At 42.7% G+C, this 12952-nt stretch overlaps 5 protein-coding genes and 1 long non-coding RNA gene across 6 annotated transcripts; 2 read left to right on the forward strand and 4 right to left on the reverse strand.

Moving 5' to 3' along the window:
* Positions 1-166: 166 nt before the first annotated feature.
* On the forward strand, positions 167-1635 carry LOC104800425 (hydroxyphenylpyruvate reductase-like). The gene is made up of 2 exons (XM_010523218.2): positions 167-597; positions 885-1635. Exons 1-2 carry the CDS (start codon positions 190-192, stop codon positions 1410-1412), a joined length of 936 nt encoding a protein of 311 aa, XP_010521520.1. The 5' UTR covers positions 167-189; the 3' UTR covers positions 1413-1635.
* Positions 1636-2006: 371 nt separating this feature from the next.
* Positions 2007-2754, reverse strand: LOC104800426. The gene has a single exon (XM_010523219.2). The coding sequence runs from the start codon at positions 2651-2653 to the stop codon at positions 2147-2149; it is 507 nt and encodes a 168-aa protein (XP_010521521.1). The 5' UTR covers positions 2654-2754; the 3' UTR covers positions 2007-2146.
* A 431-nt stretch (positions 2755-3185) lies between these two features.
* Positions 3186-4567, reverse strand: LOC104800431 (60S ribosomal protein L37-1-like). The gene is made up of 4 exons (XM_010523223.1): positions 4474-4567; positions 4251-4386; positions 3561-3662; positions 3186-3468 (listed from the first exon to the last, which is right to left on the reverse strand). The coding sequence occupies exons 1-4, from the start codon at positions 4474-4476 to the stop codon at positions 3422-3424; spliced, it is 288 nt and encodes a 95-aa protein (XP_010521525.1). The 5' UTR covers positions 4477-4567; the 3' UTR covers positions 3186-3421.
* Positions 4568-4678: 111 nt separating this feature from the next.
* On the forward strand, positions 4679-9246 carry LOC104800430 (ATP-dependent DNA helicase DDX11). The gene is made up of 9 exons (XM_010523221.1): positions 4679-4998; positions 5169-5798; positions 5879-5967; positions 6214-6567; positions 6773-7075; positions 7203-7409; positions 7502-7717; positions 7826-8387; positions 8465-9246. The coding sequence occupies exons 1-9, from the start codon at positions 4875-4877 to the stop codon at positions 8671-8673; spliced, it is 2694 nt and encodes an 897-aa protein (XP_010521523.1). The 5' UTR covers positions 4679-4874; the 3' UTR covers positions 8674-9246.
* On the reverse strand, positions 6381-7595 carry LOC104800429. The gene is made up of 3 exons (XR_769731.1): positions 7388-7595; positions 6806-6892; positions 6381-6471 (listed from the first exon to the last, which is right to left on the reverse strand). It is a non-coding gene; the product is annotated as an uncharacterized LOC104800429 (long non-coding RNA).
* Positions 9247-10506: 1260 nt separating the features above from the next.
* On the reverse strand, positions 10507-12550 carry LOC104800428 (mitochondrial arginine transporter BAC2). The gene is made up of 2 exons (XM_010523220.1): positions 11679-12550; positions 10507-11352 (listed from the first exon to the last, which is right to left on the reverse strand). Exons 1-2 carry the CDS (start codon positions 11913-11915, stop codon positions 10624-10626), a joined length of 966 nt encoding a protein of 321 aa, XP_010521522.1. The 5' UTR covers positions 11916-12550; the 3' UTR covers positions 10507-10623.
* Between the last annotated feature and the right edge of the window lie 402 nt (positions 12551-12952).

The raw sequence follows: 12952 nt of genomic DNA on the forward strand, positions 1-12952 counted from the left end.
ACCAAATAAGAATGGATAGAACCGGATATACCCGAATCAAACTGAATCCAATAGTTATAATTTTTTTGAAAAATCAATAACCAATCCAAATATAACCTAACCGGCTCGGTTCGAGCCGGAAAACCGAAATGACGGTCCTGATAAAAGAGCGAAAAAGAGAGCCACTGTTTTGTAAAATTTGGGGAGAGAATGGAGAAGAGCATCGGAGTGCTGATGACATGTTCAATGTCGACGTACCTGGAAAAGGAGCTCGAGAATCACTTCACCGTCATTAAACCATGGAAGAATGGGGTCTCTGCCGGCGACTCTATCAGAGCGGTCGTCTGCAACACGAAGCTTGGCGCCGACGCCCATCTCATCGATTCCCTCCCCAGTCTGGAGATCGTGTCGACTTACAGCGTTGGATTGGACAAAATCGATCTCCTCAAATGCAGGGAAATGGGGATTAGGGTTACCAACACTCCCGATGTTCTCACCGACGACGTCGCCGATTTGGCAATTGGCTTGATTCTCGCTGTTCTTAGGAAGATTGTCGCTGCCGATGGCTTCTTGAGAAGCGGCCATTGGCACTCTGCTTCTTTTGGTTTGGGCAGAAAGGTCAGTTTTTTCCTCCTTTTTGGAATGGAATTTCTCTTCCGTTTGCTCCTCATACATCACTTTTGAAATGTCATGTTTTGGATAATTTGTGTATTTGACGTTAATTCTGTAGTTCAGATAAAATGGCAAAAGCTTCTACTAATGCTCATCTCATCCGTAGGGGCTGTTAAGCAGATGTAGTTGGTAGGCTTATGGCCATTAATGGTGAATGGAAAGTTGATGTAAGCTGGTAGGCTTTTTTTTTCAATTGCAGATTGAATTTGTTTCATTTTGTTGTCATGTTACAGTTCAGCGGTAAATCAGTGGGAATCATTGGGTTGGGGAGGATCGGTTCAGCAATCGCTAAGAGAGCTGCGGCATTTGGCTGTCCAATTGGTTACCACTCAAGAACCAAGAAACCAGAGGCCGACGCCGAGGCTTATAGGTATTACTCAGACGTTATAACCCTAGCCAAGGAATCTGATATTCTGGTTGTAGCTTGTGCATTAACAGAAGAAACCCGGCACATCATTGATCGGAAAGTGATTGACGCATTGGGTCCGCATGGGATTCTGATCAATATCGGGAGAGGTGGGCACGTGGATGAACCTGCGCTCGTGGCCGCTCTGCTGGAAGGAAGGATCTGCGGGGCCGGGCTCGATGTTTATGAGAACGAACCTCAAGTCCCGGAAGAGCTGTTGCAGATGGAGAACGTGGTCCTGGTTCCGCATGTAGGCAGTGACACAGAGGAAACGTGCAGAGACATGGCTGACCTTGTCGTTAGGAACTTGCTGGCTCATTTCAAAAATGAACCTTTGTTGACCCCTGTTGTGTAAAACCCAGCCTTCTGGATCAGTGGCAACAGTGATGATGTATTGTGGGATTGATGAAAACAAACCCTGTAGCCAGATCCATCATCATTTAAGCTCGTAGCGTTTAGCTTCTGAACAATATGGACAAGAATGTAGGAGACCATGGAGAAGATACCCTTTTTGGGTGGACAAGCACCCAATCTAATAAGAGATTATTCCAACGAGTTGCCCTGAAACTCGTACTTAATCAGGTAACACATTTCAAGAATCAAAGAAAAGCAGATATGCGTACATACGGAATGAACGCAAATTCCACAAAACCAGTATCAACCAGAAAGCAGCAGCAGCATAACTTGAACAGATTCAATGCAGATGAAACCAAACTTCAGAAAAAGGCATTGGGTTTCAACTAGCAAAGATCTAAACGTTTTCTCAGCTTCAATCTTATATCCCGACACTATCTTCTTTTGACAAAACTCTGGTAGTCTATTATCAATTTGATTGTCCAATTAGCAATGTTACCAATCAACGGCCAACACTCAAATTAAAACCTGATTCGATACTAGTGCTTTGGCCAATCTTCATGTCATTTTCAGAGGAATCTTGAATGCCCATAGCAAGTAACCAATCTTGTAATGCTTTATTTAGAAACACTATGACACCAACCACAGAGACAGACCGACCCATATAAGGAAGGAAGAAAAGACTGTGGCTTCAAACTGCAGTCAAGAGAGAGTGGAAGCAAAAATTCAGACTTTTCAGACAAAGCCTTCGACCAAGATCGGCTTCTCTCCTTCCTCCTCTTCCCTCTGACCCTTCTTCCCTCCGTTCTCATTCATCCCTTCCACGCCCAAACCCTTCAGCCCATCACCGCAGCTCCTCCCACCTTCTCCGTCCCCCACCACCACCGCATTTCCGCATTCTCCCTCTTCTGCCAACTCGCCACCAATACAGAAGCCCGTGGTCCCTGACTTTTCTCCGCCCACGACGATAGAGTCGGGTGCTCCTGGGCTCGGCGTCAGCCCGGATCCGACCACAGCATCCGTCTCCGTCTCCTTCGTCCCCGGCCACGGATCGGCCACGCAGCGGTCTTCCTCGTCGCCTTCAAAGAAAGGGGCGGCGCGTGACTTCACGGCGTCGGCGGCTCTGCGGAAGGCTTCTTGGATCGAATCGGGCGGGAGAGCGCAGTCTTCGAGGCCGGCGTCTTCCAGACGCGGCGGGAGGATCTTGTCTAGCAAATCCATGTCTTCTCTTATGGCCTCCATCGAAACAGAGGCTAAAAGCTCCCTCTTCCAACCCTAATATCGAGGGATACAAGTATACAACTCTCCACGGCCAATTTCGACGGAGGGAAAAGACGACGGAAGGACAAAAAAAAAACCCCCGGGTCAAGGGCATTTTCGTAATTGAACTAAAAATGCGTGTAGCTTTTGTCCATTAGCTCGCTGGCTACGGCCGGATGAACGTTCAGCTATTTGGTTAGAATTTGGATTAGAAATAATTCAGTTCGATTCGATTATATTATATTCAGCTATTAATCTGTAATTATATTATATTCAATTCGATTGAATTTTGATTTCGATTTAATTCTGATTTTTATTAAAAATGTAGATCTTAAAAAATTCCGGATATTTAGGTTTTTTCAAAATTCGATACGAACGGTTCAAATTGAAAATATACCACGTTTTTTAATTTTGGAACGAAACGATTCCTCGCACAGCCCTACTTTCAAGTATTAACTGGTAACGAAATGCACAAATGGCTCTCTGGGCTCTCAGTGATATAAAGCGACAAGGATAAAAAAATACCTTCATGACAACAAAGATCAATTCTGAAGCATATCAAAACTGAACAAGGACATAGTACGATACAAAAATGCCAAGCAACAACATCCATTCTTGTCCAAAATTTAAACAAAAACTACATAATAAGCATTGAAAAAAAACAAAAACAAAACCCACATCTGTATTCTTTGAGGAGTTATAGGCTCATTGAATCATGTGCCCAGTTCCAAGGATTCACTCATTGATTGCCTAAGCAGACGCAGAAGCAGCCTTGTTCCTTGGTGTTGCTTGGGTGCCTGATAACAACAATCCAATTGCATTTCATCAGTTAACAAACGAGCCTCTTAACGACAGCAAACGTATAAAAAAAAATAAGGCTGCTCATTACCTTCTCTAAAGCCAGTCTTGAACCTCCGAGGCACATGGCGGAGGTACCTCATTCTACCAGTTCCGGTGGTCTTTCTCCGAATGGCCTTCACGCTCCAGTTATCTGTACTCCACAGAATTATCATACAACTCGATCAGCCCTTGTCCATTACAAGATGTTGCATCAAGTAAAATCAAACTGTACCAAAATAAAAACTAAGCAATGGAAATGGTAGATGATATCATTCGATTCGAATCGAAAGGCAATGATGTAACTGCATGCATAGAGGAAATATTAGGATAGACACTAGATCCAATGTTCCAAACACACTAATCCAACATACAAACGGCGACTGTTTAGAACCTAAACTTGCCGGTATTGGATCATTCAAATCTCATTACATAATTAACATCACGGTCGAACCAAAATTCAGATCATCGATACATATCGAACATCCCCTAAAAACCAATTCCATCTTTTCCAAGACCCCTCAAGTCCATTGCCCAAACACTAATTAAAACCCATAGCCTGATCAAGATCCCATCTTCCACAGACATCTCAATTCAACTACCGAAATCGCAGTTGCATAGCTAAAGTTAAAATCAAATCCTCATCTAACTCGGAAACTTACTTCATCGACAAAAAATAAGGAGCGAAAACACAAGCGACGGTTCAGGGAGGAGAGAAAGAGGGGAGTGATAAGGAGCGTACACGTTCGCTTGCGAGCGGCGGGAAAAGCACAGGCAGAGCAGCGGCTCTTCTGGATGTGGAAGCTCCGGCGGCCACACCTCACACAGAGCGTGTGAGTCTTGTTCCTCCTCTTACCGAAACTTCCCGTTCCTTTTCCCTGCCATTTTCAGACAAAATTCCACTGTTCCTTAGCACCACAAATACCAAAACAACACGACTAAGGCTTCAGATTTTAGGGTCTCACCATTGAACCAGATGGAGGAGAAACCCTAGCCGATGTGAGAAGAGAAGATCACTACGCGGCGAAGATATGATCGTCTTTATAGTATGCCAAGTGCTTTCTTTAGGGTTGAAATAGACCGAATGCAGTTAGGCCCATTGGGCTGATTAATTCTACAATGGGCCAACCAATGTAAGTGGAAATAGCCATGGCCCTGCGTCCAAACACTCCCCAAGTTCAACTATCCCGCCAAAAAATTTAGGTTGTCGCTGCAAAATCAAGTTCACCGGCTGCAAAAGGTCTCGAAGCTATACATCAAATTGCTCATAGATACAAAACCATTCAACGCAAGCCTCCGATTTCGCACGATTGTCACGACGATTTGAAGAATCAGATCTTTGTCCCTTCTCTCGAGAATTTTCAAGATGACGGAGGAGCAAGAATTTCCGGCGTTTCCGTACGAGCCGTATCCTATCCAGATCGATTTCATGAAGGCGCTCTATCAGTCTCTGGAGAAGGGAGGCGTCTCCATGCTGGAAAGCCCCACCGGTATTTATATGATCAGAGGAATGCGTGTTTTGATTTCGAGCTTCTGTTTCTGATTTTTGTCTTTGTTTTTTTTCTGGATTCTGAATTGTTGAATTACACCATTACCGACTTTGGAGTGGTATGAAATGGTTATGGGTTTTTATCTGAGGAGTTGATATTGCTCATGTTAGGGACTGGAAAAACTTTGAGCATTATCTCCAGTGCCTTGCAATGGGTTATTGATCGTAAGGCAAAGGAAAGATCAGGAGTGACAAGTTCCGATAGGGTTGATGCGAATAATGGTAAGGCTTGCTCCGACGATGAGCCTGATTGGATGAGGGATTTCACGGTCAACAAAAACGACAATGCCCATGAGAACAACTTCAAGAACACCAAGTCCCCATTTCGCTTGAGAAAACATGCGAATAAAAGAGTTTCTGATGGTGATCTCTTCCTTTCTGATCCCAAGGTGGATGATCTGGATTCAAAGAAGCAAAGGGATGAATTTGTGAACAAGAATCATGATACTGGATTGAATGACGAAGAATTCTTATTGGAAGAATATGAAAGCGAAGAGGAATCATTTAGAGGGGAAAGGAAGTCAAAAAGAAAGTCTCGGGGAGCTTTTGACAGTTCATCAGGTGATGAGGTTGACGAAGAAGGAGGGTCTGATGAGGAAGATGAGGGATTGAAGGTTTTCTTTTGCAGCCGAACACATTCTCAGCTTTCGCAATTTGTAAAGGAGTTGAGGAAGACTGTCTTTGCCAATGAAATAAAAGCTGTGTGTTTGGGCTCACGAAAGAATTTATGTATAAATGAAGGTTTATTAGCGTTGACTTCAAGTTTCTCATTTCATCTTCTTTTTCATTTTTTCCCCAATGCTGACAAAGGTGACATACAGATGTCTTGAAGCTCGGGAACGCAGTCCGAATAAACGAGAGGTGCTTGGAGTTGCAAAAGAAAAAGAGGCCTGACATCTCTAAATTGAAGGTGAACCTTTACTACCATTGTGGGTTAGTTTATGGTAGCTGATATTTCAATTACCTTTATATTCTGAATTTTGAGCTTTGAAGTAGGATTGTAGGCCATTGTGTTTATCCAGTAAACGAAATGTTTGTTTGATCGTTGCTCATGGCCCCTTATGTATTATTCTACTTCTCTTCAAAACTATCATGTACTTTATACAACGTTAAAGAGAAGGATTCTTGCTAACCATAGGAAGCTTGGAATTTTCAGAATTTAGGGACCAATGGAAGGATACGCCGAACTAAGGCTTACCTTGGATGCCCAATGCTTAGAAAACATAAACTACAGAGAGAATTCAAGAATGAAATTTCTCAAAAAGGAGTAATGGACATTGAGGATCTTGTTCAGCTTGGACGAGGAATGGGAACTTGTCCATACTATGGTTCTAGAAGGATGCTTCCTGCCGCTGACCTTGTTGTTCTTCCATATCAGTCTCTTCTGTCAAAGCCATCCCGAGAATCTCTTGGCCTAAATTTAAAGAATAATATTGTCATAATAGATGAGGCTCACAATTTGGCTGACACTCTCATCAGCATGTATGATGCGAAAATTACATTGTCACAGGTAAATTGCTACCTTTGGCGGTGTTATCTGAAACCATTACTTTATGAGGCATCTTTGCCTTGAATCGACCTCTTTAGGACATGTGCAATACTGACTGTATATCTAGTATCTACCTAGAAACTACTACACATGAATCTGACATTCAGTGATTGGGATATGGACATATGGTGTGGAGTTACAATTGTTTGCCTATTTTGTATTGCAGCTGGACACTGTACAATGCAGCATAGAGAAGTACCTTGGCCGATTCCGCAATCTGTTGGGGGCTGGAAACCGTAGATATATCCAGACTCTGTTGGTTCTCACCCGAGCTCTCCTCAAACCTCTAGCCAATGACGATAATTTGAATTCTGTAAATGATGTTCAAGACACAGAAAATCTCTCCGCAAGCAAGTCTTCTGGTGATAGTGCAATGGCTATAAATGACTTTTTATTTTCTCTGAACATAGACAATATCAATTTGGTCAAGTTGCTCCAGTATGTAAAGGAAAGCAATATCATTCACAAGGTAAATTGTTACTAGCTGTCCACCAGTTTCTGCTTCTTCAACTGTTATCATCTACAATTTTGTCTTGTTTTTTCGTAATACCACAAAATCATTTTTTTTTGGTTAAACAAAATCATTGCTTCTACAGGTAAGTAGTTATGGGGACAGAGTTGCCATGCTGCAGAAAGATTCAGCAACACATGAGGAAATGAGCACATCAACAAGTTTTAGAGCGTTTAGCGATATGTTGCTGGCACTCACTAACAACAATGGTGATGGCCGGATAATAATCTCAAGACAACAAGGAGGGCACCTAAAATATGTAATGCTTACTGGAGAGAAGATATTCTCAGAGGTTGGCCCTTCTTGATGAGTGACTCTCTTTGTTTCTAAGACAAACAGTTTCAGCACTTTAATAAGGAAAATGTTTCGAAAATCATTATGTAGATAGTGGATCAAGCCCACGCTGTCGTATTGGCTGGCGGAACTCTTCAACCCATAGAAGAGACAAGGGAACGTCTGTTTCCATGGTTACCATCTAATCAGCTGCAATTCTTCTCATGTAGTCACATTGTGCCACCTGAGAGTATATTGCCTATTGCAGTTTCACATGGTCCATCTGGCCGCTCTTTCGACTTTTGCTACAGCTCAAGGAGTTCCATGGTGAGTATTCTAGGAGCCACTCTGGTGGTCTCTTTATAGTTTGGGTTATAATCTCAATGACTTTCACAGCGAGAGTAACCATCCTTCTATGAGCTTGAATTTATGCAGATACAGGAGTTAGGGCTCTTAATTAGTAACTTGGTAGCAGTTGTTCCCGAAGGAATTATCATCTTCTTCTCTTCCTTTGAGTATGAAAGTCAGGTGTACTGCGCGTGGAATACCTCAGGCATCCTGAAAAGAATAATGAAGAAAAAGCTAGTATTCAGAGAACCCAGAAGAAACACTCAGGTGGAAGTAGTTCTCAATGAATACAGGGAAGCAATTGATAGGCTATCAAATGCATCGACAGGAAGCCAAAACGGTGCAATAATGCTAGCCGTGGTTGGTGGAAAAGTATCTGAAGGCATCAACTTCAGCGACAGTATGTGCCGTTGTGTAGTCATGGTTGGTCTGCCATACCCCAACCCGTCTGATATAGAGTTGCTAGAAAGAATAAAGCATATAGAAGGTCTTGGGGATTTAGATTCGGCTAAATCATCAACGAGTTTGGTTTGTGAATCCCACTATGGTGAAGATGTCCAGGCCGGATTTGACATATTAAGAACCTGCAAACGCAGAGGAAAAGAGTACTATGAAAATCTCTGCATGAAAGCTGTTAACCAGTCTATTGGTCAGTTCTGCAGTTTCGATGTGTACGTTCTAGAATATTGATAATGGCCTAGACTTAATCGTTTCCCTTCTTTACAGGTAGGGCAATCAGACACATAAATGACTATGCAGCAATTTTGCTGGTAGATGCACGCTATTCAGATGATCCATCAAAAAGAACATCATCACACCCGAGGAACAAACTCCCACTATGGATAAAAGATTGCCTAGTTTCTTCAACCAAAGGCTACGGAGAGGTTCACAGGCTGTTGCATCAATTCTTCAGACACAGAAACAGAGGCAACTAGTGAACTTCATCAGAAACCAATCCACATTGGTAGAAACTTCTCTCACGCTTCAAGGGCGCCTAATGGATTTGGTATCCTTGTTTCTTCAGACATTCACAAATGCCTTGGTAGAGAATGTGCCATGGGAGTAAGGTCAACAAACGTATGGAGGACATCTATGATCCGAGGGTATCGTTCACAGTGACAAGATGAAGCACTTAGATAAAGGTGGGTGGGAATATGATAAACAATTCCGAGCATATACGAGGAGGAACAAGATGACGAAGGCAAATTCTGAAGAAACACGGAGGGATTGAGGCAGCAGGGTGCGACGCAGGGGAAAGAGGGAGAGAGGGCAGGAGGCCGCAGGAATCAGTGGGCAAGCGAAGGTTTCTATGCAGGATATTATTCTGTCTGTTATGTTCGTGTGTGTTTTTAATTTGCTTTGCAGGTCTTGGGTTGTCACATGCCACATCAGTAGCTTGTTGCTGCATGGGGCTATAAGTAGCTACGTTTATGTTTTTGGGAGGGTATCTGGAATATTATCTGAGTGGTGGCTCTCTCTAATCAAGCATTCAAAAGTTGTTCTTCCTTGTTTTGGTGAATACAATCCGGGTTTTCTCTACAAGACCCTATCAGAATATCTCAGAGCTTCCGCCAACCTGGAGAATCCAATGATACGTAGGGGACCATAGGAGCTCGCATTATTGAGATGAAGATATATTACCTATAAAGCTCGTGACAGCAGATGTGGTCAATCAAAGCTGAAAACACTCCAAATCCAGAGACACCCTCTTAAGTCCAACATGATCATGTTCAGTCCATGTCAAGAACCGGATGCCAGCGCTACACAAGCACCACAAGAGTGCATGATTCCAAATGTTAGGTATTTTGGAGCTTGAAGTGTGAATAACTATAGATAGATAGAGCCTTATGGAAAGGAAAGAGACCCAAAGGGAGAGCAAGAGAGAGATACTCCATTTGTTCAGTCTTTGAAGATAAAGACACTACACCTGCGGAGGCAAAGAGAAGAAAAGATAATTATGCCTTTAGGAAAATCCATTCAGGGGGTAGTTGAATTCTTACACAAGACCCTCGGAAACTTCAAGTTCATCTGCTTCAGAGATTACCAGAAGTTACGAAACACTCTCCTGTTAAGTCCCTTTTCCTGCAGTGGCCGCTGCCAAGAAGAGGACTCAGTAAGTCATGAACCCTACTTCGATATGTATGCTAAAAAGGAGTACGCTTTCCAAAAAACCAAACAAAACTGCTGGAATAGTCGTCCACTGAACCCGAAACAAATGTGAAAGTCCTAACCCACAAAAGAAGAAACAAAAGAAAGATCTGCGTCTACATAAGAGAGAGGGGAAATTCTACAACGAGGATACAAAGAGAAGAAACTATGCTATGCACTAGCACGAAAGATGAAAGACTTGAACATGATGGACCTGAGGGGAATGGACCATGCGCCGGACATAATAGAGGCGCTCTGCTGCTATTCAAGGATCAGAAGCCCAGTGTACCTTGACATTGTCGACAGTTTCTTCATGGACATGTACCATGAATTTTCTGATCCACACACATCTTCGAGTATAAACAGCTTGAGAAACGGAGCAGGCTTTTTCAGGTAATAGGCATCCTGCCTCCTGGAGCACGCTCCATTCCCTTGCTTTAATCAAGTCTGTGTGTGCATTCATTTCTTACCTGTTTTATAATCTTGCCATATCTTCTGTTTCTTCTTATGGACTCCATCTTGTAATTTTCCTGGCCAACAGAAACAAACAGACTGGACTGGACAGTAGTACATGATCACAAGCAAAGAGAAAGAGGCAGAAGCATAGAGGAAGTTTCAACTCAAGCAAAACAATGATCTTATTAAAGATTTTCAGGCATCATGGGAGCACCAGAGCGATTTGTGATTGTTATCACAAAATCCTAACAACCCATACGGATTCCTAATTTAGAACAAATTTACTCCTCTTTGGCCTGGGAAACAATACTATCATCTACCCTCTCTCCTACAACTGCATCTCGGGAGTGATTATCAGTCCCGTTGAACAAACACCTGAGCGCTATCTCATATGCAGCAAAAATAGCCCCATTCACCACAAATGCCCTAGCAACCGCAGTCCCCAGCCCACGCCAAAGAACTTCATACCCTTCCTCTCTCACGCTCTTGCGAAAGCAATCCGCAATGCCCTTATAGGTTCTGTTCTCCGCATTGCCCGATTGACCCTGCAGTCTCGTCTTGATCACGTCGAGAGGATAGCAACAGACCCAACTAGCAACTCCAGCCAGGCCACCAGCCACCAGCATAGTCCTGAGGCTTTCTTCTCCGCTCTTTCTGCAGCCAGGATGAAGCTTTTCCCTCATGTACTCGTACGTCCAGAAGTAAAGCCCATGAGCTGGGGCATCTCTCAGGACAGTTATTGTGAGTCCCCGGTAAATGCCTTTCAGCCCTTCCGTTCTGAGGATGGTCTTGGCCACGCTGATCGGACCCCTGTGGCCAGAATGATGGATCTTGCTCTGTAACTGCAGACGGATCTTGATGAGCTCCACGGGGCTGAGCATCAGGCTCTGGAGGGCTCCTGTTCCAATCCCTCCAAGAGCCACGCCTCTGTAGGACGGAGGGTCTTCCAAAGGAATTGATGTATCGAACGACCGGGAAAGGATCGCGTATATCTGGAAAACCATAGCGTTCTGCAAAGCCAACAGGATTCCATGCTCTCTTTTTGAGTATCTTGAGAAAAAAGAAAAACTTGGGGAAAACAAAAAAAGCTAAGGCGCAAAGGTAGAAAACTTTGGCAAATCAAACCAGACACTATCTTTCTACCATAAAGAAGAAGAAGAAGAAAAGCTGAAAAGGTCAGATTCGGAGAATCAAATCACATCTAGAAAGGCTCTGATAAGATATGTTTCATCTGATTCTTTTTTTGTTTTTAATTATTTGGTGTCCGAATCCCCAATCATGTGGGGGAGGAAAAGGGAGCAAAAGACAACAAATTGCGAGGGGGGGAGAGGGGGACCTGAAAGGTGACGGAGGCCAAAGGAGCAGCCATGCCTCGGTAGAGGGAGGTGGGTCCCTCGACGGCGACCATACGGCGGAGAATGGAGAGGGCGGAGCCTGAGTTCGCACTCTGTTGTTGTCTTATCCTCAGCGTGTCCAATGGATATCCTGATACGATCCCGGCGATGCCACCGAATCCTCCGCCGACGAACTCTTTCCCCCAGCTGCTCGCCATAAATTCCGGCCAGAAATCCATCTTTGTCTTCTCTGTACTTCTTTTCTCTGCAATTCACTCTCTCCTTATCACTTTGCACGCTTCCAATTCCGGAAAGAAAGAGAAAAAAAAAAACTTCGATTCGACGATCTTCCCCGTTTAAACCAAGTATTCGTTTTCCGGCTTTTCACTTTCACGGCTCAAATTCTGGAGAAAAACCTCCACTTTCCCTGGAAAAAATTAAGATCCCCAAGGACACGCCAACGGAGAAACAAACAGCCTCCTTATCTTGTTTTTCCTTGCACGACAAAAATTGTTGGGGGAAAAGCGTTTCCTCAGTCGTGGCACCGCACAGAAATATTTCAAAAATAGAAGAACGGGTTTGGGGTTTCGATCAATGCACAGAGTTAGCCAAAAGATTCGGCAGTCCAATGAAAAGGTTTCCCAACTTTTAGCTGTTTATAAATTACACAGATTGAGTTTCTTGGCAAATCCCTGCTGGGAGATGACAAGAGCGGATGGGTGGCCACCGCTCTGCACTTTTCCTCAGATACTCCGTACCTTGACCCTCCACCGCCACGTGGATCTCGCGCCAGACAAATCTTGAATTAAAAAAAAAAAAGAGAGGAGATTAAACGATATGTTAGAGAGGAATTAGAGTCCAAAACACTTTCAACAACTAAGTTTTATTCAATAATAAATCCTAGTTGTTTAGAAAAATTGTCAAGTTGAATCCCTATTTAAAGGCGGATGAGATAATTCGAGAAGAGGAAGCAAAAAAATAGAAAAAAAAAATCATGTATTAATAGTAAAAAATTTTAGATAAATATTTAAATTTTTAAAAAAACAGATACGAACTCTTCTTAATTTCTACATTAAAATTTAAACTTTTAAATAGTTTTAAAAAATCACTATATATTTGAGAATCGTTTAAAATTTTAAGATTTAATTTCATAATGGTATTTAAAAATTATTTTAAAATTCATGATTTACTTTTATTATTTTTAAAAACTTTAAAGTTTAATATATAAATAAAAAAGAATTTATATATATTTAAAAAAAATTAAAATCGTGAATTT

The sequence above is a fragment of the Tarenaya hassleriana genome, unplaced genomic scaffold, assembly GCF_000463585.1.
Source record: "Tarenaya hassleriana unplaced genomic scaffold, ASM46358v1 Cleome7, whole genome shotgun sequence".
Taxonomy (NCBI): domain Eukaryota; kingdom Viridiplantae; phylum Streptophyta; class Magnoliopsida; order Brassicales; family Cleomaceae; genus Tarenaya; species Tarenaya hassleriana.

Bases quoted from the DNA above. Each gene is read 5' to 3' on its own strand.
- LOC104800430 (XM_010523221.1), top strand. From the start codon at position 4,875: ATGACGGAGGAGCAAGAATTTCCGGCGTTTCCGTACGAGCCGTATCCT. The intron at 5,968-6,213 runs GTGAACCTTTAC...TGGAATTTTCAG, and splicing joins CTGACATCTCTAAATTGAAG to AATTTAGGGACCAATGGAAG. The intron at 7,718-7,825 runs GTGAGTATTCTA...GAATTTATGCAG, and splicing joins ACAGCTCAAGGAGTTCCATG to ATACAGGAGTTAGGGCTCTT.
- LOC104800426 (XM_010523219.2), bottom strand. From the start codon at position 2,653: ATGGAGGCCATAAGAGAAGACATGGATTTGCTAGACAAGATCCTCCCG.
- LOC104800431 (XM_010523223.1), bottom strand. The intron at 3,663-4,250 runs GTACGCTCCTTA...TGTGGAGTACAG, and splicing joins CGCCGCTCGCAAGCGAACGT to ATAACTGGAGCGTGAAGGCC. The intron at 3,469-3,560 runs GTAATGAGCAGC...TGTTGTTATCAG, and splicing joins CAAGACTGGCTTTAGAGAAG to GCACCCAAGCAACACCAAGG.
- LOC104800425 (XM_010523218.2), top strand. From the start codon at position 190: ATGGAGAAGAGCATCGGAGTGCTGATGACATGTTCAATGTCGACGTAC. The intron at 598-884 runs GTCAGTTTTTTC...GTCATGTTACAG, and splicing joins CTTTTGGTTTGGGCAGAAAG to TTCAGCGGTAAATCAGTGGG.
- LOC104800428 (XM_010523220.1), bottom strand. From the start codon at position 11,915: ATGGATTTCTGGCCGGAATTTATGGCGAGCAGCTGGGGGAAAGAGTTC. The intron at 11,353-11,678 runs GTCCCCCTCTCC...TTGGCTTTGCAG, and splicing joins TGGCCTCCGTCACCTTTCAG to AACGCTATGGTTTTCCAGAT.